Below are 23,134 nucleotides of genomic sequence, written 5' to 3' on the forward strand. Positions count from 1 at the left end.
TGTGTCTGAACGGGTCCAAGAAATCCTGAAATGGGAGGGAGAGGAGCCTGAAGTTGTGGTACATATAGGTACCAACGACATAGGTAAAAAAAGAGAAGAGGTCCTGAAAGAAGAATTTAGGGAGTTAGGTAGAGAGTTAAGGAGAAGGACTGCAAAGGTAACAATCTCAGGATTACTGCCTGTGCCACGCGACAGTGAGAGTAGGAATGGAGCGAGGTGGAGGATAAATGAGTGGATGAGGGACTGGTGCAGTGGGTATGGATTCAAGTTTCTGGATCATTGGGACCTCTTTTGGGGAAGGTGCGACCTGTACAGAAAGGATGGGTTGCACTTGAACTCGAGGGGGACCAATATCCTGGCGGGGAGATTTGCAAAGGCTACTGGGGAGACTTTAAACTAGTATGGTTGGGGGGAGGGACTCAAATTGGGAAAGCTAGCAGTCAGTGTGTGAAGCAGGGGGCAGAGAATGGTAGCACTCTGACCCAAAATGTAGGGGAGAGAGAAGAAAAAGACAATAAACAGAGAATAAGAGAGGGTGGGTTTCTTAAATGTGTATATTTTAATGCTAGGAGCATTGTAAGAAAGGTGGATGAACTCAGAGCCTGGATTGACACCTGGAAGTATGATGTTGTGGCGATCAGTGAAACATGGTTGCAGGAGGGCTGTGATTGGAAACTAAATATTCCAGGATTTCGTTGCTTCAGGTGTGATAGAATTGGAGGGGCAAGAGGTGGAGGTGTTGCATTGCTTATCAGGGAAGATATTACAGCAGTGCTTTGGCAGGATAGATTAGAGGGCTTGTCTAGGGAGGCTATTTGGGTGGAACTGAGAAATGGGAAAGGGGTAGCAACACTTATAGGGGTGTATTATAGACCGCCAAATGGGGAGCGAGAATTGGAAGAGCAAATATGTAAGGAGATTGCAGACATTAGTAGTAAGCACAAGGTAGTGATTGTGGGAGATTTCAATTTTCCACACATAGACTGGGAAACACATTCTGTAAATGGGCTGGATGGGTTGGAGTTTGTAAAATGTGTGCAGGATAGTTTTTTGCAGCAATACATAGAAGTACCTACTAGAGAAGGGGCGGTGCTGGACCTCCTGTTAGGAAATGAGACGGGTCAGATGGCAGAGGTATGCATTGGGGAACAGTTCGGGACCAGTGATCACAATACCATTAGTTTCAATATAATTATGGAGAGGGTCAGAACTGGACCTAGGGTTGAGATATTTGATTGGAGAAAGGCTAACTTTGAGGAGATGCGAAACGATTTAAAAGGAGTAAATTGGGACATTTTGTTTTATGGGAAAGATGTGGAAGAGAAATGGAGTACATTTAAGGGTGAAATTGTAAGAGTACAGAATCTTTATGTCCCTGTTCGGTTGAAAGGAAATAGTAAAAATCGGAAAGAGCCATGGTTTTCAAGGGAAATTGGACACTTGGTTCGGAAAAAGAGGGAGATCTACAATAATTATAGGCAGCATGGAGTAAATGAGGTGCTTGAGGAGTATAAAGAATGTAAAAAGAATCTTAAGAAAGAAATTAGAAAGCTAAAAGAAGATATGAGGTTGCTTTGGCAAGTAAGGTGAAAGTAAACCCAAAGGGTTTCTACAGCTATATTAATAGCAAAAGGATAACGAGGGATAAAATTGGTCCATTAGAGAGTCAGAGTGGACAGCTATCTGCAGAGCCAAAAGAGATGGAGATATTGAACAATTTCTTTTCTTCGGTATTCACCAAGGAGAAGGATATTGAATTATGTGAGGTAAGGGAAACAAGTAGAGTAGCTATGGAAACTATGAGATTCAAAGAAGAGGAAGTACTGACACTTTTGAGAAATATAAAAGTGGATAAGTCTCCAGGTCCGGACAGGATATTCCCTAGGACATTGAGGGAAGTTAGTGTAGAAATAGCAGGGGCTATGACAGAAATATTTCAAATGTCATTAGAAACGGGAATAGTGCCGGAGGATTGGCGTACTGCGCATGTTGTTCCATTGTTTAAAAAGGGGTCTAAGAGTAAACATAGCAATTATAGACCTGTTAGTTTGATGTCAGTGGTGGGCAAATTAATGGAAAGGATACTTAGAGATAATATATATAAGCATCTGGATAAACAGGGTCTGATTAGGAACAGTCAACATGGATTTGTGCCTGGAAGGTCATGTTTAACTAATCTTCTTGAATTTTTTGAAGAGGTTACTCGGGAAATTGATGAGGGTAAAGCAGTGGATGTTGTATATATGGACTTCAGTAAGGCCTTTGACAAGGTTCCTCATGGAAGGTTGGTTAAGAAGGTTCAATGGTTGGGTATTAATGGTGGAGTAGCAAGATGGATTCAACAGTGGCTGAATGGGAGATGCCAGAGAGTAATGGTGGATGGTTGTTTGTCAGGTTGGAGGCCAGTGACTAGTGGGGTGCCACAGGGATCTGTGTTGGGTCCACTGTTGTTTGTCATGTACATCAATGATCTGGATGATGGTGTGGTAAATTGGATTAGTACGTTTGCAGATGATACTAAGATAGGTGGGGTTGTGGATAATGAAGTAGATTTTCAAAATCTACAGAGAGATTTATACCAGTTGGAAGAGTGGACTGAAAGATGGCAGATGGAGTTTAATGCTGATAAGTGTGAGGTGCTACATCTTGGCAGGACAAATCAAAATAGGACGTACATGGTAAATGGTAGGGAATTGAAGAATGCAGGTGAACAGAGGGATCTGGGAATAACTGTGCACAGTTCCCTGAAAGTGGAATCTCATGTAGATAGGGTGGTAAAGAAAGCTTTTGGTGTGCTGGCCTTTATAAATCAGAGCATTGAGTATAGAAGTTGGGATGTAATGTTAAAATTGTACAAGGCATTGGTGAGGCCAATTCTGGAGTATGGGGTACAATTTTGGTCGCCTAATTATAGGAAGGATGTCAACAAAATAGAGAGAGTACAGAGGAGATTTACTAGAATGTTGCCTGGGTTTCAGCAACTAAGTTACAGAGAAAGGTTGAACAAGTTAGGGCTTTATTCTTTGGAGCGCAGAAGGTTAAGGGGGGACTTGATAGAGGTCTTTAAAATGATGAGAAGGATAAACAGAGTTGACGTGGATAAGCTTTTTCCACTGAGAGTAGGGAAGATTCAAACAAGGGGACATGACTTGAGAATTAAGGGACAGAAGTTTAGGGGTAACATGAGGGGGAACTTCTTTACTCAGAGAGTGGTGGCTGTTTGGAATGAGCTTCCAGTGAAGGTGGTGGAGGCAGGTTCGTTTTTATCATTTAAAAATAAATTGGATAGTTATATGGACGGGAAAGGAATGGAGGGTTATGGTCTGAGCGCAGGTAGATGGGACTAGGGGAGAATACGTGTTCGGCACGGACTAGAAGGGTCGAGATGGCCTGTTTCCGTGCTGTAATTGTTATATGGATCGGCATGGATTTGCGAAGGGGAAATCATGCTTGACTAATCTTCTGGAATTTTTTGAGGATGTAACAAGTAGAATGGATAAGGGAGAGCCAGTGGATGTGGTGTATCTGGACTTTCAAAAAGCTTTTGACAAGGTCCCACACGAGATTAGTGTGCAAAATTAGAGTACGTGGTATTGGGGGTAGGGTATTGACATGGATAGAGAACTGGTTGGTAGACAGGAAGCAAAGGGTAGGAATTAACGGGTCTTTTTCAGAATGGCAGGCAGTGACTAGTGGGGTGCCGCAAGGCTCAGTGCTGGGACCTCAGTTATTTACAATATATATTAACTATTTAGACAAAATAATTAAATGTAACATCTCCAAGTTTGCAGATGACACAAAGCTGGGTGGCAGTGTGAGCTGCGAGGAGGATGCTATGAGGCTGCAGGGTGACTTGGATAGGCTGGATGAGTGGGCAGATGCATGGCAGATGCAGTATAATGTGGATAAATGTGAGGTTATCCACTTTGGGGGCAAGAACAAGAAGGCAGATTGTAAGCATGCAGGTACAGCAGGCAGTGAAGAAATGTAATAACATGTTAGCCTTCAGAGCCAGAGGAGTTGAGTACAGGAGCAAGGAGGTCCTACTGCAGTTGTACAGGGCCTTGGTGAGACCACATCTGGAGCATTGTGTTCATTTTTGGTCTCCTAATTTAAGGAAGGACATTATTGCTATTGACGGAGCGCAGTATAGATTCACCAGGTTAATTCCCGGATGGCGGGACTGACATATGATGAAAGAATGGGTCGACTGGGCCTGTATTGGCTGGAATTTAGAAGGATGAGAGGGTGATCTTATAGAAACATATACAATTCTAAAGGGATTGGACAGGCTAGATGCAGGACAAAATGTTCACAATATTGAGGGAGTCCAGAACAAGTGGCCAGTTTAAGGATAAGGGGTAGGCCATTTAAGACTGAGATAAGGCAAAACTTTTTCACTCAGACAGTTGTGAATCTGTGGAATTCTCTGCCACAGAAGGCAGTGGAGGCCAATTCACTGGATGTTTTCAAGAGAAAGTTAGATTTAGCACTTGGGGCTAAAGGAATCAACGGATATGGGGAAAAAGCAGGAACGGGGTACTGATGCTGGATGACCAGCCATGATTATATTGAATGGTGGTGCTGAGTCGAAGGGCCAAATGGCCTACTCCTGCACCTATATTTCTACCTCCTCTGGCAGCTTGTTCCATACACTCACCAGCCTTTGTGTGAAAAAGTTACCCCTCAGATTCCTATTGAATCTTTTCCCCTTCACCTTGAACCTATGTCCTCTGGTTCTCGATTCCCCTTCTCTGGGCAAGAGACTCTGTGCATCTACCCCATCTATTCCTCTCATGATTTTATACACCTCTATAAGATCACCCCTCATCCTCCTGCGCTCCAAGGAATAGAGTCCCAGCCTGCTCAACCTCTCCCTGTAGCTCAGACTCTTCAGTCCTGGCAACATCCTCGTATATTTCCCTCGGCCACATGGAGAGAAGGACTGGTTAATGGGCAAGATTATAAATATGTCTGTGCAAATGCCAAAAATAAAAGCAGAAAATGCTGGAAAACACTCAGCAGGTCAGGCAGCATCTGCGGAAAGAGACAACGGCAGACATTTTTCATATCCGAGACCCTTCACCAGGACTGGTGAAGAGGCCAGTCTTCAGTAGAAGAGGGCAGGGGACTCACAGCATCAGAGACGTGAGGGGGAGAGGAGGGGGGGAGAGAGGGGGGGAGAAGAGGGGGGGAGAAGAGGGGGGGAGAAGAGGGGGGGAGAAGAGGGGGGAGAAGAGGGGGGGAGAAGAGGGGGGAGAAGAGGGGGGGAGAAGAGGGGGGGAGAGAGGGGGGGAGAAGAGAGGGGGGAAGAGAGGGGGGGAGAGAGGGGGGGAGAGAGGGGGGGAGAGAGGGGGGTAGAGAGGGGGGGAGAGAGAGGGGGAGAGAGAGGAGAGGGGGGGGAGGGGCAGGGGCAGGGGAGACACACACACACACACACTTTTATATACTTCTATTTGATGTTTTTCATGGATATTGAAAAAACCTCTCCAGGTGACAATGAAAACCTTTCAACTGCTTTAGACTCAATGAAGAACATAAGTACTTAAGCTGTGTTCAGCTACTTCACTGGCAAACACTGCACAGAGTGTTTGTAAAGTCACACGATGCTGGAAACAACCTGAAACATAACAACGATAAACCAGGCAACAAGTTTAAGCTTTCTCTCTCTCTCTCTCACTCTCTCTCTCTCTCTCGCTCTCTCTCTCTCTCTCTCTCTCTTTCGCTCTCTCTCTCTCTCTCGACCTCAAGCCCAACTGTACGACAATGAGGGGAAGTGTGTCAGAAGGAACTGCAGATGCTGGTTTACACCGAAGATCGATTCAAAATGCTAGAGTAACTCAGCGGGACAGGCAGCATCTCCGGAGAAAAGGAATAGGTGACGTTTCGGGTCCGAGTTTAGTTTATCGTCACGTGTACCGAGGTACAGTGAAAAGCTTTTGTTGCGTGCTAACCAGTCAGCGGAAAGACAACACGTGATTACAATCGAGCCATTCACAGTGTATAGATACATGGTAATGATGCATGAGAAGGTATAGCCAGCACAGCCCGATCAAGGATAGTCTGAGGTTGACAAAAATGCTGGAGAAACTCAGCGGGTGAGGCAGTATCTAGATGCAGTTTAGAGATGCTGCCTCATCTAGATGCTGCCTCACCCGCTGAGTTTCTCCAGCATTTTTGTCTACCTTCGATTTTTCCAGCATCTGCAGTTCTTAAAGGGTAGTCAGAGGGTCACCAAAGAGGTAGATAGTAGCTCAGGACTGCTCTCTGGTTGTGGTAGGATGATTCAGTTGCCTGATAACAGCTGGGAAGAAACTGTCCCTGAATCTGGAGGTGTGCGTTTTCACACTTCTGTACCTCTTGCCTGATGGGAGAGGGGGGGGAAGAGGGAGTGGCCGGGGTGCGACTGGTCCTTGATGATGCTGTTGGCCTTGCCGAGGCAGCGTGAGGTGTAAATGGAGTCAATGGAAGGGAGGTTGGTTTGTGTGATTAGTTCAGGCTAGTTCTGCATAGTTCTGGCTCCACATGTGCAGGATGCAAATGTTGGGGTTAGACCACATCGACCCTGTGACTCCTGAGGGCTGTACAGAGTTCACATCAATACCAGGGACTTCCATTGTGTTCTGCAGTTCCGCTCTCCAGGCAACTTCCTCTCTCGGTTTACCTTCCCTCAGTCTGCATAGGTGCCTCTGCTTGCTTAGAAAGCTTCAGAAGTTCGGCATAAGGTACAGAAGTGTGTAAACGCACACCTCCAGATTCAGGGACAGTTTCTTCCCAGCTGTTATCAGGCAACTGAATCATCCTACCACAACCAGAGAGCAGTCCTGAACTACTATCTACCTCATTGGTGACCCTCAGACTATCGTTGATCGGACTTTATTGGCTCTCCCTTGCACTAAACGTTATTCCCTTATCGGTCCACGTGATAATGACCAAAACTAAAACTAATACAAAAAGTATCTTAGCACCAAAAAATCTCCATGCATAACTATATCCATGCACGTTGGCACATCGGTAGAGTCGTTGCCTCACAGCGCCAGAGACCCGTGTTCCATCCTGACCACAGGTGCTGTCTGTACGGAGTTTGTACGTTCTCCATGTAACCACGTCCGTGTTCTCCAGGTGCTCTGGTTCCCTCCCACACTCCAAAGACGTGCTGGTTTGCAGGTTAATTGGCTTTGGCAAGTTGTGTAATGCGTGCAGGCTAGTGTAGGGGGCGATCGCTGGTCGGCACGTACTCGGTGGGCCGAAGGGCCTGTCCCGGGCTGTATCTCTAAAGTCCAAGTCTAGTTTAATGTATTAAGGCCCAGTCCCACAATGTGACTTTACCCAAGAGCTCTCCCGAGTTTGTAGAGAATTCCACAGACTCACGCACTTGAGTGGCCCCTGGTTCTGGACTCCCCCAACATCGTGAACATGTTTCCTGCCTCTAGTGTGTCCAAGCCCTTAACAATCTTATATGTTTCAATGAGATACCCTCTCATCCTTCTAAGCTCCAGAGTGTACAAGCCCAGCTGCTCCATTCTCTCAGCATATGACAGTCCCGCCATCCCGGGAATTAACCTTGTAAACCTACGCTGCACTCCCTCAATAGCAAGAATGTCCTTCTTCAAATTAGGGGACCAAAACTGCACACAATACTCCAGGTGTGGTCTCACTAGGGCCCTGTGCAACTGCAGAAGGACCTCTTTGCCCCTATATTCGATTCCTCTTGTTATAAAGATACTTCCTCGGCGTAAACTTTGCATGCTATCCTTTTCTAAAATTCCCAAACCTGCTGGAACAAGAATATCTCTGGCAGTGAAATTTCTCAAACCAGAATCAATTTGCATTTGTCCAGTGGGCAGTATGTGTGGTTATGCATCGGGATATAGATCTGACGGGAAGGATTATTTACAACCTATTTACTCCAGTTGCTTTGTCACATGGAAACATGCAGTCAGTTTGTCTCATTTTAACTCGCTTGCATCACCTTGCCCTGTCTGACCTTTTGGGACTTTCTGACGGATCCTGCCCGCTTGTTTAGCCCCGACTCCAGTCAAACACAGGGTGGTGGGTGTATGTATGGAACGAACTGCCAGAGCAGGTACTATAATAGCATTCAGTTTAGTTTTTAGTTTAGAGACACAGCGGGAAAAGAGGCCCTTCGGCCCACCGAGACCACACCGACCAGCGATCCCCGCACACTAACACTACCCTACACACACACATACACATACACACACTCACGCGGGCCAATTTACAGTTTTTTACCAAGTTAGCCTAATACCTGTACGTCTTTGGAGTGTGGGAAGATACCGGTGATCTTGGAGAAAAGCTACAAAGGTCACAGGGAGAACGTACAAACTCCATGCAGACAGCGCCCGTAGTCGGGGTCGAACCCGGGTCTCCGGCGCTGTGAGGCAGCAACTCTACCGCTGCTCCACCGTGCCGCCCACACGGGTGGGGTCTTGGGGTTTTCTGACTGACTGGTTTAAGCCTTGTCTTCACTGCTTTAAGCCTTGTATTGCCGTGACTACAGTCCAAACAGAGGGTGGTGGGTGTCAGAGGAGGTTGTTGAGACGGGGACTATAACCGCACTTGAAAGACTTTGAGCCGGTACATGGATAGGAAAAGTTTAGAGGGATACCAGACCAAACGTTGGCAGGTGGGACTAATGTAGATGGAGCATCTAATTGTGGTGCTTGATAAGACACAAAATGGTGGAGTAACTCATTTCGAGTCGAGGCCCATCTTAAGACTGAGAGTCAAGGGGTGGGAGGGGGGAGTTGGAGATATGGAAGGGTACAAAGGGGATGTAAGGTGTGAAAAGGACTGATCAAAGCAGACGATGGTGGGAATGGGAGTTGAAATAGTTAGCGACCGGGAGATGGGGCAGACCTTGGCGGTCCGAGACCAAGTGTTGTGTGAGAGGATTTGGAGGAATGGATCAGTCACTGTAAAAGCTTCAGTGCTCTGGGGGGCCACCAGTTATTCTAGCTCATGTGAGCAGGGGTCAGCTGCCTAATAACAGGACTCGTCTACAACAGAGTGGGGATTAACATGACAAAGGGAATCAGTTCGCACGAGCTGAAATTGAGATGTTCATGTCATCTTTTATAATCTTTTCATTTCATGGGAACTTTAATCCAAAAAGCATCAGTGGGCTGGCCGGTCTATTTCAATGGGAATTGGAAATGTGTTTATCAGATAACAAAAGGGAGACAAAAATGCTGGAGAAACTCAGCGGGTGAGGCAGCGTCTATGGAGCGAAGGATTAGGTGACCTTTTTGGGTCGAGACCGTTCTTCAGACTAAAGAGGGTCTCGCAGGCTGGCACGGTGGCGCAGCGGTAGAGTTGCCGCCCCACAGCGCTGAAGACTTGGGTTCGATCCCGACTACGGGTGCTGTCTGTACAGAGTTTGTACGTTCCCCCTGTGACCCACGTGGGTTTGCTCCAGTTGCCTCCGGCATTCCAAAGACGTATGGGATTGTAGGTTAATTGGCTTCGGGAAGTTGTGTAAAAAAGAAAATTTGGCCCTAGTGTGTGCAGGTTAGTGTTAGTGTAAGGGGTGATTGCAGGTCGGCGTGGACTCGGTGGGCCGAAGGGCCTGTTTCTGCGTTGTATCTCTAAAGTTGAACATGAAATGGCACGCCTTAATTTCCGAGTTTACTGGCATGGAGCGGGTTTTAACTCCAGTGCCAAATAATAACTTGAATTCACTTTTTAATTTGTTTTTCAGGGATTATGTTGCATTATTTAGTGAACCAGTAAAAAAAAATCAAACTTGTGGTACTTCATCACGAGTATTTTTATACACGTGAACATTTTTCACACTGTTGAAAAAACTTCAGGAGTTTCCGCGTTTCCCGAGTACCTGCCGGTAGCGTTTACGAGCCGCTACGAGACATCCACGAGCTCCGACGTACCCGCTACGTACATTCTACGTACTTACCACAATTTTGATTTTTTTTAAGCTACAAACCTGTGGGTCTTTGGAGAATGGGAATAATCCAGAACATCCGAGGAAATCCCACGCAGGTCACGGAGAGATCGAACAAACTCCGTACAGACAGCACCTGTGGTCAGGAACGAACCCGGGTCTCTGGCGCTGTGAGGCAGCAACTCTACCGCTGCGCCACCGTGCCGGCCCAGTGCTCCAGCATCTTGCGTCTTTAAAGGACAAGCTTATTATTGTCACCTGTGCCGAGGTACAGCGAAAAACTTTGATTTGCTTGTTATCCAAAGAGATCAGACAATTCTATACACGAGTAAAATCAAGTCAAACTCAAGTTGTGAGTCTGTGGAATTCTCTGCCCCAGAGGGCGGTGGAGGCCGGTTCTCTGGATGCTTTCAAGAGAGAGCTGGATAGGGCTCTTAAAAATAGCGGAGTCAGGGGATATGGGGAGAAGGCAGGAACGGGGTACTGATTGGGGATGATCAGCCATGATCACATTGAATGGCGGTGCTGGCTCAAAGGGCCGAATGGCCTACTCCTGCACCTATTGTCTATTGTCTACAAAATCTTTGAGAAGAGGAGCTATAATGCACAAGATGTTGTGACTTTTGTACATCATATTACATGTTGGAAATATTTTCCCCCACCACACTAAAATCAGTCTGAAAAAGGGTCCTGACCCAAAACGTCACCTACCCATGTTCTCCAGAGATTCCTAACCGCATAATAATATATACATTCCTTAGAGGATTGGACTAAGGCTAGATGCAGGAAAAATGTTCCCGGTGTTGGGGGAGTCCAGAACCAGGGGTCACACAGTTTAAGTATAAGGGGTAGGCCATTTAAGACTGAGTTGAGGAAAAACTTTTTCACCCAGATAGTTGTGAATCTGTGGAACCCTCTGCCACAGAAGGCAGTGGAGGCCGATTCACTGGATGTTTTTAAGAGAGAGTTAGATGTAGCTCTTATGGCTAAGGGAATCAAGGGATATGGGGAGAAAGCCGGAACGGGGTTAGGGTCAGCCATGATCATATTGAATGGCGGTGCTGGCTCGAAGGGCCGAATGGCCTACTCCTGCACCCAGTTACATTGTTTCTATGCTGCCTGACCCGCTAAATTTAGTTTGGAGATACAGTATGTACAGTTTGGACATACCAAGTCCTCGTACACTGGCACTATCCTACACACTAGGGACAATTTATAATCTTTACCTAAGCCAATTAAGCTACAAACCTGTGGGTCTTTGGAGAATGGGAATAATCCAGAACATCCGAGGAAAACCCACGCAGGTCACGGAGAGATCGAACAAACTCCGTACAGACAGCACCTGTGGTCAGGAATGAACCCGGGTCTCTGGCGCTGTGAGGCAGCAACTCTACCGCTGCGCCACCGTGCCGGCCCAGTGCTCCAGCATCTTGCGTCTTTAAAGGACAAGCTTATTATTGTCACCTGTACCGAGGTACAGCGAAAAACTTTGATTTGCTTGCTATCCAAACAGATCAGACAATACTATACACGAGTAAAATCTAGTCAAACTCCAGTACAATAGGTAGAACAATGGGGAAGATACAGAGTGCAGACTATAGTTCTCAGCATTGTAGCGCATCAGTTCCACAGACAAAGTCCAATGTCCGCAATGGGGTAGAGGTGAATCAGACAGTACCTTAAAGCCCTGTCCCACTGTACGAGTTCATTCCAGAGTTTGCCCCGATTCGAAGATTTACGGTAATGGCCGCTCGAATGTACACTGGGCTCTCGTGGACATTTTTCAACATGCTCTTCCCGAGCTTACCGCGTTTCCCCGAGTACCTGCCGTTAGCGTTACGAGCCGCTAAGAGACGTCCCCGAGCTCCGACGTACCCGCTACGTACATTCTACGTGCTTACCACGAGTTTGATTTTTTTTTTAAACTCGGGAGAGCTCTTGAATGAACTCGTACAGTGGGACAGGGCTATTAGCTTATGGAAGGACCGTTCAGAAGCCTGATAACAGAGGGGAAGAAGCTGTTCCTGACTCTGGCGGTAACCCCTCTGTCCAAAAGAGGGTGCAAATGAATTATATCGTGGCATTAAACCCGGGAAAGATCAAACCTCAGATAGACACAAAAAGCTGGAGTAACTCATAAGGTCATAAGGTATAGGAGTGGAATTAGGCCATTCGGCCCATCAAGCCATTCCATCATAACTGATCTCAGCAAGTCAGACAGAATCTCTGGAGAAAAGGAAGAGGTGACGTTTCGGGAGAGAAGTCTGAAGAAGGGTCTCGACCCAAAACATCACCCATTCCTTCTCTCCAGAAATGCTGCCTGACCCGCTGAGTTACTCCAGTTTTTTGTGTCTATCTTCGGTTTAAACTAGCATATGCAGTTCCTTCCTTCACAAGAGCACACCTCCTCAGTCCTTGCCTCAACTACCTCCTCCAGCAGCTCGTTCCATGCACCCACCCATTCAGGTTCCTATTAAATCTTAGCCCCCCCCCCCCCTTCACCTTAAACCTGTGTCCTCTAGTACATGATTCCCCTACTCTGGGCAAGAGACTCTGCGAGTCTACCCGATCTATTCATAAGGTCATTAGATCATAAGTAGTAGGAGCAGAATTAGGCCATTCGGCCCATCAAGTCTACTCTGCCATTCAATCGTGGCTGATCTACCTCTCCCTCCTAACCCCATTCTCCTGCCTTCTCCCCATAACCCGACACCCTTCATATTCCTCTCATGATTTTGTACACCTCCGTAAGATCACCCCTCATCCTCCTGCGCCCCAAGGAGTAGAGTCCTAGCCTGCTACAACCTCTCCCTACAGCTTAGGTCCTGGCAACATCCTTGTAAATGTACTAACACCACTGTGCCTTTGACTTAAGCATGAGAACTGGTGATACTCAGAGAGAGGGTTTAAAAAAAATCATAATGATTTTTAATCTCCAAATCCATCGAACATCTGAGAATTGAGAGAGAAGGAGAAGATTGATGTTATACCAGATCCGCACTAGATGTGGTGACCTCAATCACAGTGCTTGTGGCTCGTGCTAAAATAAGCTTTAGGGGATTTGGAATAAAGATGCATCAGGCACAGTTCAGACCCTTTGCTATCAAAAGCCTCTTAAACAGCACTATTGTATAGGAAGGAACTGCGGACACTGGTTTAAACCGAAGTAGGACACAAAAAGCTGGAGTAACTCAGCGGGTCAGGCAGCATCTCCGGAAAAAAGGAATAGATTATGTTTTGGGTCAATAGACAATAGGTGCAGGAGGAGGCCATTCGGCCCTTCGAGCCAGCACCGCCAATCAATGTGATCATGGCTGATCATCCACAATCAGTATTTAAGAAGGAACTGCAGATGCTGGAAAATGGAAGGTAGACAAAAGTGCTGGAGAAACTCAGCGGGTGCAGCAGCATCTATGGAGTGAAGGAAATAGGCGACTTTTCGGGCCGAAACCCTTCTTCAGACTGATGGGGGAGGGGGGGGGAAGGAAAAAGGAGGAGGAGGAGCCCGAGGGCTGAGGGAGAGATAGGAAGAGGAGGAGACAGCAAGGGCTAACAAAATTGGGAGAATTCAATGGTCATGCCCCTAGGATGCAGACTCCCCAAGCGGAATATAAGGTGCTGTTCCTCCAATTTCCAGTGGTGCTCACTCTGGCCATGGAGGAGACCCAGGACAGAGAGGTCGGATTCGGAATGGGAGGGGGAGTTGAAGTGCTGAGCCACCGGGAGATCAGGTTGGTCATTGCGGACCGAGCGGAGGTGTTGGACGAAACGATCGCCAAGCCTATGCTTGGTCTCACCGATGTAGATCAGCTGACATCTAGAGCAGCGGATGCAATAGATGAGGTCTCCTCAGAGATCGAGCAACACCGGAAATTGGAGGAACAGCACCTCATATTCCGCTTGGTGGGCCGAAGGGCCCGTTTTCACGCTGTATCTCTAAAGTCTAAAAGTAACGAGTGAAGGTGGAGGCAGATACAATAGTCTGAACTGTGCCTGATGTATCTTCACTGGGATGGCAGGACTTTCATATGAAGAAAGACTGGATAGACTCGGCTTGTACTCGCTAGAATTCAGAAGATTGAGGGGGGATCTTATAGAAACGTACTAAATTCTTAAGGGGTTGGACAGGCTAGATGCAGGAAGATTATTCCCGATGTTGGGGAAGTCCAGAACTAGGGGTCACAGTTTAAGGATAAGAGGGAAGTCTTTTAGGACCGAGATGAGAAAAACATTTTTCACACAGAGAGTGGTGAATCTCTGGAACTCTCTGCCACAGAAGGTAGTTGAGGCCAGTTCATTGGCTATATTTAAGAGGGAGTTAGATGTGGCCCTTGTGGCTAAAGGGATCAGGGGGTATGGAGAGAAGGCAGGTACAGGATACTGAGTTGGATGATCAGCCATGATCATATTGAATGGCGGTGCAGGCTCGAAGGGCCGAATGGCCTACTCCTGCACCTATTTTCTATGTTTCACTGTGTATCCACAAAAGCTGATTATACCAATATCTGCGTGGGTTTTCTCCAAAATCTTCGGTTTCCTCCCACACTCCAAAGACGTGCAGGTTTGTAGGTTAATTGGCTTGGTAAATGTAAAGATTGTCCCTAGTGTGTGTAGGATAGTGTTAATGTGCGGGGATCGCTGGTCGGCGTGGACCCCGATGGGCCGAAGGGCCTGTCTCCGCGCTGTATCTCCAAACTAAATTAAAGCCCTCTAGTCTTTGACACTTCCACCCAGAGGAAAAAAAAGATTCTGACTATCTACCCTCTTTCTGCCTCCTGATACGATCTTAGTCATGGATGGTTAAAATTCTCCCATTTCCACGATGGAATTTAAAATCAGCTAGTCTTTCCGCAAACTACGGCATAACTAGTTCAATTAAAGAACCTGTTTAAGAAGGAACTGCAGATGCTGGAACGTCGAAGGCACACAAAAATGCTGGAGGAAATAGGCAACGTTTCGGGCCGAAACCCAAGGGTTTCGGCCCGAAACGTTGCCTATTTCCTTCGCTCCATAGATGCCGCTGCACCCGCTGAGTTTCTCCAGCATTTTTGTGTGCCTTCAATAAAATAACCACCTTGCTATCAGGCAGACTAATGCTCGTTAGAAAATAATACCCACGTCGGCATGAGGTAAGACTTAAGAGGCCCTGAAGTTAAAAAGGGAGCTCTGCAGACAACATCAATAATGGATTGACTCATGCATTCATTTAATAATGGATGTCCCAAACTGTGTCGTTCACAGAGAGATGGGGGCCAGATAACACCAGCGGCAGACAAGCGGCAAGATTATTCGTGCAGGAAGGAACTGCAGATGTAGCTTGAAACTGAAGATAGACACTAAAAGCTGGAGGGGCACAGCGGGTCAGGCAGCGTCTCTGGATAAAAAGGAATAGGTGACGTTTCAGGGCGAGACTCTTCTTCAGACTGAGAGTCGGGGGGGAAACGGGAAACGAGAGATATAGTCGGTGATGTGGAGAGATACAGAAGAAATGAATGAGGTATATGCAACGGAACCATCCGATCACCAACCAGAGAGCGGTCCTGACCTCCCATCGACTTAATTGGAGACCCTCGGACTACCTTTAATCGGTTTATACTAGACTTTATCTTGCGTTAATAGTTATTCCCTTTATCATGTATCTATACACTGTGAATGGATCGATTGTAATCACGTATTGTCTTTCTGCTGACTGGTTAGCTCGTAACAAAAGCTTTTCACTGTACCTTGGCACACGTGACAATAGAAACATAGAAAATAGGTGCAGGAGTAGGCCATTCGGCCCTTCGAGCCTGCACCGCCATTCAATATGATCATGGCTGATCATCCAACTCAGTATCCTGTACCTGCCTTCTCTCAATACCCCCTGATCCCTTTAGCCACATCTAACTCCCTCTTAAATATAGCCAATGAACTGGCCTCAACTACCTTCTGTGGCAGAGAATTCCAGAGATTCACCACTCTCTGTGTGAAAAATGTTTTTCTCATCTTGGTCCTAAAAGACTTCCCCCTTATCCTTAAACTGTGACCCCTTGTTCTGGACTTCCCCAACATCGGGAATAATCTTCCTGCATCTAGCCTGTCCAACCCCTTAAGAATGTTGTAAGTTTCTATAAGAACCCCCCTCAATCTTCTAAATTCTAGCGTGTACAAGCTGAGTCTATCCAGTCTTTCTTCATATGAAAGTCCTGACATCCCAGGAATCAGTCTGGAAAACCAAAAAAACTATTAACCAAACAGAAGTGAACTGAGGATTTCTGGAGAAGAGGAATGGGTGACGTTTCGGGGCGAGACCCTTCTTCAGACTGAGAGTCGGGGGAGAGGGAAACGAGAGATATTGATTGTGATGTGGAGAATATGGAACAAATGAATGAAAGATATGCCAAAATGTAACGATGATTAAAGGAAACGGGCCATTGTGGACTAGGTGACAATGAGACCCAACAGGACTCAACTTTGAAGCTAGTGTTGAGAGAGGGATGGAGAGCGAGAGAAGGCAATAGACAATAGGTGCAGGAGGAGGCCATTCAGCCCTTCGAGCCAGCACCGCCTTGATCATGGCTGATCATCCCCGATCAGTGGGCTGAAGGGCCAGGTTCCTGCCGCCTGTTTCAGGAGAAGATGGCTGTGGACAATACTCCAGCTTGACTCACTCCCACTTCCCTCTCGACACCGCATCAAGACTTCCTCAGTTTGGTGCAGCCAACATCCTGCAAGGAGGCAAGTTTCTGTTTCGGTTTTCTTCACAGCTGCCTGCCATGCAAGCAAGGAATGTGTAAGAAGGAACTGCAGATGCTGGTTTACACCAAAGATAAGACACAAAGTGCTGGAGTAACTCAGCGGGACAGGCAGCATCCCTGGAGAGAAGGAATGGGTGACACTTCGGGTCGAGACCCTTCCTCAGACTGGTTAGGGGGCAAGGAAAAGTGTCGGGAGTAACTCAGAAGGTCAGGCAGCATCTCTGGAGAACATGGCTTCCGACTGGGTCTCGACCCGAAACGTCACCCATTCCTTCTCTCCAGAGATGCTGCCTGTCCCGGTGAGTTACTCCAGCTTTTTGTGTCTATCTTTGACTTGCAAAGACTTGAGCTCAAAGACATCCCTACGCAATACCCCAAGCTATTTGGCTGATACAAAACCAAGCCAACAACTATCGATGCCAGCAGAACGCACTAATATGCGATGGTGGTCAAACATAGTTTGGAGGCAGAAGCACAAAGCAAGTATCTGCAGAACACCTTGATGTTATAAATGATAATACTACAGGCTTATTCACAGAAATATGGACATTGTTGGCAGAGGTCGGCACGGTGGCACAGCGGTAGAGTTGCTGCCTCACAGCACCAGAGACCCGGGTTCGATCCTGACTACGGGTGCTGTCTGTACAGAGTTTGTACGTTCTCCCAGTGACCCGCGTGGGTTTTCTCCTGGTGCTCCGGTTTCCTCCCACACTCCAAAGACGTGCAGGTTTGTAGGTTAATTGGCTTCTGTAAAATTGTGCTGGTGTACGGGGTGATCACAGGCCGGCACAGACTCGATGGGTCGAAGGGCCCGTTTCCGCGCTATATCTCCAAATCTAATCCAAAACCATCAGCAGGACAGCTGAAACTACATAGTAAATTGCAAATATTTTTGAAACATCTACCTGAATAGCAAAGTTTGAGAAGGACATGGGCCAAATGGAAGCAGGTGGGGTCAGTATGGGCAAGTTGGGCCGAAGGGCTTGATTCCGCAACGTATGACTCACTGCTTAAATTCCCCAGAGTGGAATTCAAATTCAGGTCCCGGGCACTGGCTGTTAGTGCATTAACTAACCCCTACACTTAACCATTCAAAAGTCAAATAACTAACCACTAAACTGCACTACTCCCATAGCTAATCATACAGCAGATGAGGAGCATGTCGAAGAGGATTCTCCTAAACTTCTACAGGTGCACAGTAGAGAGCATGCTGACTGGCTGCACCGTGGCCTGGTTCGGCAACTTGAACGTCCAGGAGTGTGAAAAGACTGCAAAATGTTGTGACCACTGCCCAGTCCATCACCGGCTCTGACCTCCCCACCGTCGAGGGGATCTATCGTAGTCACTGCCTCAAAAATGCAGCCAACATCATCAAGGACCCACACCATCCTGGCCACATACTCATCTCACCGCCACCATCAGGAATAAGGTACAGGAGCCTGAAAACTGTAACGTCCAGGTGCAGGAACAGCTTCTTCCCCACAGCCATCAGGCTATTAAACACTACAATGAATAGTTGGCCAGCACCGCCATTCAATGTGATCATGGCTGATCATCCCCAATCAGTACCCCATATCCCTTGATAATAAACTAACTAACTAATTAACTAATTAACTAACTAACTAACAAATGCATCCTGTCTGACCATAACTGTAATTTCCACATTCCACTATATTCACCTGGATCCACCAATATACTTTTTCCGAGTAATCTTTCCCTCAAACCTTGTTTTGAGGAAGTCAGGGAGTGACAAATGGAACTCATGCACGTATGTTCGTAGATTCGCCGAAGGGCCTGTTTCCGTGCTGTATCTCAAAACTAAACTAAACCAAACCTTCTGTGGCAGCTTGTTCCATACACCCACCACCCTTTGTGCGAAAGAGTTACTCCTCAGATTCCCATAAAATCTTTTCCCCTTCAGCTTAAACCTTTGTCCTCTGGTCCTCGATTCCCCTACTCTGGGCAAGAGACTGTGTGCATCTACCCGATCTATTCCTCTCATGATTTCGCAGCGAATGAGAAAGTGGAATAACATAGAACTAGTGTGGACGGGTGATGGATGGTCGGCGCGGACCCGCTGGCATAGGGTCCCGCTTCGTGCTATATCTCTAAACTATAACCCATAGGTGTGCAATTAAAATAGTGGACACTCTCCCTGGCCCATAATAAAAGTACCATCTTCATAAAGCCAGAACATGTGGATTATGTGAAGAATTTTAAAGTGATAATATAGCTTTAGATCTAGCTTGTCAATAGACAATAGATTCAGGAGGAGGCCATTCGGCCCTTCGAGCCAGCACTGCCATTCAATGTGATCATGGCTGATCATCCCCAATCAGTACCCCGTTCCTGCCTTCTCCCCATATCCCCTGACTCCGCTATCTTTAAGAGCCCTATCTAGCTCTCTTGAAAGTATCCAGAGAACCGGCCTCCACCGCCCTCTGAGGCAGAGAATTCCACAGACTCACCACTCTCTGTGTGAAAAGGTAGACAAAAAAGCTGGAGAAACTCAGCGGGTGCAGCAGCATCTATGGAGCGAAGGAAATAGGCAACGTTTCGGGCCAAAACCCTTCTTCTGTGAGAAAAGGTGTTTCCTTGTCTCCGTTCTAAATGGCTAACCCCTTATTCTTGAACTGTGGCCCCTGGTTCCGGACTCCCCCAACACCAGGAACATGTTTCCTGCCTCTAGAATGTCAAAACTCTTAATGTTTCAATAAGATACCCTCCCATCCTTCTAAACTCCAGAGTGTACAAGCCCAGCCGCTCCATTTTCTCAGCACATGACAGTCCCGCCATCCCAGGAATTAACCTTGTTGCACTCCCTCAATTACAAGAATGTCCTTCCTCAAATTAGGGGACCAAAACTGCACACTATAATCCAGGTGTGGTCTCACTAGGGCTCTGTACAACTGCAAAAGGACCTCTTTGCTCCTATATTCGATTCCTATTGTTATAAAGGCCAACATGCCATTTGCTTTCTTCACTGCCTGCTGTACCTGCATGCTTACTTTCATTGACTGATGTACAAGGACCCCCAGATCCCGTTGTACTTCCCCTTTTCCCAACTTGACACCATTTAGATAGTAATCTAAATTGTCAGAATACAGCATTTTAATTTTGAACACCCACGTAACAAGGGAATATTGGATTGTTTCAGATGCTCTCTTACATGGGACATTAAATAGTTTACAATCTGCCCTTTAAAGTTTGCTTTATTATTGTTTGCTCGTGTGCTGTCCACTCAAAAAGACTATAGATTAATGTAATTGCCGTACACAGATGAAGTATACAACATTCAGTGCGAGATATAACATTGAAGTCTGATAACGTTCGTTTAAATATAGTTCAAAATTCTCCAGTGAGGTAGATGGGAGGTCAGAGCCGCTCTCTAACTGGTGATAGGATGGTTCAGTTGCCTGATAACAGCTGGGAAGAAACCGTCCCTGAATCTTCCACACTTCTGTCACCTCTTGCCCGATGGGAGAGGAGAGAAGAGGGAGTGACCGGGGTCGAGCGCAGGCTCGGCGATCGTTTCGCTGAACACCTCCGCTCAGTCTGCCTTAACTTACCTGATCTCCCGGTTGCTAAACACTCTAACTCCCCCTCCCATTCCCACACTGACCTTTCTGTCCTGGGCCTCCTCCATTGTCAGAGTGAGACCCAGCACAAATTGGAGGAACAGCACCTCATATTTCCCTCGGGCAGCTCTCACCCCAGCGGTATGAACATTGACTTCTCTAACTTCAAGTAGCCCTTGCTTTCCCTCTCTCTCCATCCCTCCCCCTTCCCAGCTCTCCCACCAGTCTGACTGTCTCCTGATTACACTTTATCTCTGTTTGCTTTGTTGTCAACTTCTCCGAGCTAACTATTCTAGAGAAAGACACAAAATGCTGGCGTAACTCAGCGGGACAGGCAGCATCTCTGAAGACACAATCTATAGACACAAAATGCTGCCGTAACACAGCGGGACAGGCAGCATCTCTGAAGACACAATCTATAGACACAAAATGCTGGCGTAACTCAGCGGGACAGGCAGCATTTCTGGAGAGAAGGATTGACTGACGTTTCAGGGTCGAGACCCTTGACCCATTCCTTCTCTCCAGAGATGCTGCCTGTCTCGCTGAGTTACTCCAGCATTTTGTGCCTATCTTCAGAGTAAACCAGCATCTGCAGTTCCTTCCTGGACAGCTATCTATCCTACATTTTTCTTGATCCATCTCTTTTGATATCTCGTTTTGACAGCTTCCCGACATCTCTGTGTCTTCCTCTCCCCCGACTGTCTGAAGAAGGGTCTCGACCCGAAACGTCACCCATTCCTTCTCTCCAGAGATGCTGCCTGTCCCGCTGAGTTACCCCAGCATTTATGTCTACCTTCGATTTTTCCAGCATCTGCAATTCTTTCGTCAACGATACTCCAAATGTGGCTTCGCCTACATCTTGCATAACTAACTGTAACATAACATCCCAACTTCCATACTCAACAATCTTGACTGATGAAGTTCAATGTACCAAATCAGTCTGAAGACAGGTCTTGACTCAAAACGTCACCCATTCCTTCTCTCCGGAGATGCTGCCTGGCCCACTGAGTTACTCCAGCATTTTGTGTCCATCTTCTTTTTGTGTCGAGCAAGCAGCATCTGCAGTTCCTTCCCGCACACGTTACCCGAGCCTTTCAGCGTACTACATCCAGAATCAGACCAAAATACTTATTTTACCACCTGCCCATCAACCTCTCACTGGAGCTCAGAGAATAGAGTCCTGGCAACATCATGGAAACATAGGAAAAAGGTGCAGGAGTAGGCCATTCGGTCCTTCGAGCCTGCACCACCATTCAATATGATCATGGCTGATCATCCAACTCAGTATCCTGTACCTGCCTTCTCTCCATACCCCCTGATCCCTTTAGCCACAAGGGCCACATCTAACTCCCTCTTAAATATAGCCAATGAACTGGCCTCAACTACTTTCTGTGGCAGAGAATTCCACAGATTCACCACTCTCTGTGTGAAAAAAAAAATTCTCATCTCAGTCCCTTATCCTTAAACTGTGACCCCTTGTTCTGGACTTCCCCAAAATCGGGTACAATCTTCCTGCATCTAGCCTGTCCAACCCCTTAAGAATTTTGGAAGTTTCTATAAGATCCCCCCCCTCAATCTTCTAAATTCTAGCGAGTGCAAGTCGAGTCTATCCAGTCTTACTTCATATGAAAGTCCTGACATCCCAGGAATCAGTCTGGTGAACCTTCTCTGTACTCCCTCTATGGCAAGAATGTCTTTCCTCCGATTAGGAGACCAAAACTGTACGCAATACTCCTCCAGGTGTGGTCTCACCAAGGCTCTATACAACTGCAGTAGATGGAAAGATGACCTACCTGTAGCATGGTGACGACGTGACACGGGTTCAGCAGGAAGATCAAAGTCTTGGTGGCGAACTTGAAGCCAACTTCAACCCCAAAGGTCAGGCACAGGGCCACAAGGAGAAGGTTCTTGCCCAGGCTCTCGTCTTGTTTGTGGAGGTCCACGCTGAGCCCCTGCCGCCTGATCTTGCCGATGGCCAGGGCCATCTCCAGCAGGGAGAGGGTCACAAACACCAGGCTTTCCAGCCAGCGCTGGCTCTGGGGCAGGAACGCCACGCACTCGGCCCCTCCATTCCCTGCTAGCCGGGAATCTACACCTCCGTAAGCCCAGTCCAGCAAGATGCACGCGTTATACCGAGACATGCTACCCTCTCCCCTCAACAACGCCAGCAGGTCCGCTCCTTGAGCAGGGACATTCACTTTACTGAGGCCTCTCTATATCTATTTCTCTATTTCTCTCTCTCTCTCTCTCCTTTCTCCAGCAGAGAACCGCTGGTACTTTTTTTCCAAGCAGGTTCAACACGCTCTTTCCACCCTTGCTTGCTCACCCTCCTTGTAAATTACATGCATGTGTGTGTGTGTGTGTGTGTGTGTGTATGTGCGTGTGTATGTGTGTATGTGCGCGGCTTGTGAAAGCATCCAAACTCAATATGCATGAGCTGCACAAATGCTTGGTCAAATTAAAAACTTGCACCATCTATTTCCCCCCACACTGAAACAGCAGCGGCTGCACACACATAGGTCGCCACCGAGCCTCTCCCCACCCACCCTGCACCAAATATCCTATAGGATCTTTGCTCTGCACACTGAAATGATAAGAGTCCAGCCTCCAACATTTAAAAGGGCAATGCATCTCTCCAGCGTTGAATGGTCACGTCCACCGAGGCTCCGTGTGCAAGGGGTGGGGACCACAGTCTACATTTAGAAAATCAGACTTGCAAAGGGTTTAGGGAGGTGCTGGTGCAGGGTTGATGTTTTCAAGAGTTAGATTCAACTCTTGGGGGTAACGGTATCAAGGGATATAGACAATACCGTTTTCATAAAGCCAGAACATGTGGATTATGTGAAGAATTTTAAAGTTATAATATAGCTTTAGATCTAGGTCGTCAATAGACAATA

At 47.0% G+C, this 23,134-nt stretch overlaps 1 protein-coding gene across 3 annotated transcripts in view; it reads right to left on the minus strand.

Moving 5' to 3' along the window:
* tmem164 (transmembrane protein 164) overlaps positions 1-22,715 on the minus strand; it is a 71,841-nt gene extending 49,126 nt beyond the window's left edge. For 2 of the 3 annotated variants that reach the window (XM_033030812.1, XM_033030811.1), the window contains exon 1: positions 22,031-22,715. In XM_033030812.1, coding sequence (XP_032886703.1) covers positions 22,031-22,378 — 348 coding nt within the window. In that variant the 5' untranslated portion in view covers positions 22,379-22,715. The remainder of the gene's footprint in view (positions 1-22,030) is intronic. The other variant, XM_033030813.1, reaches the window with a different exon arrangement.
* Between the last annotated feature and the right edge of the window lie 419 nt (positions 22,716-23,134).

This window comes from Amblyraja radiata, chromosome 12, assembly GCF_010909765.2.
Source record: "Amblyraja radiata isolate CabotCenter1 chromosome 12, sAmbRad1.1.pri, whole genome shotgun sequence".
Lineage (NCBI taxonomy): Eukaryota > Metazoa > Chordata > Chondrichthyes > Rajiformes > Rajidae > Amblyraja > Amblyraja radiata.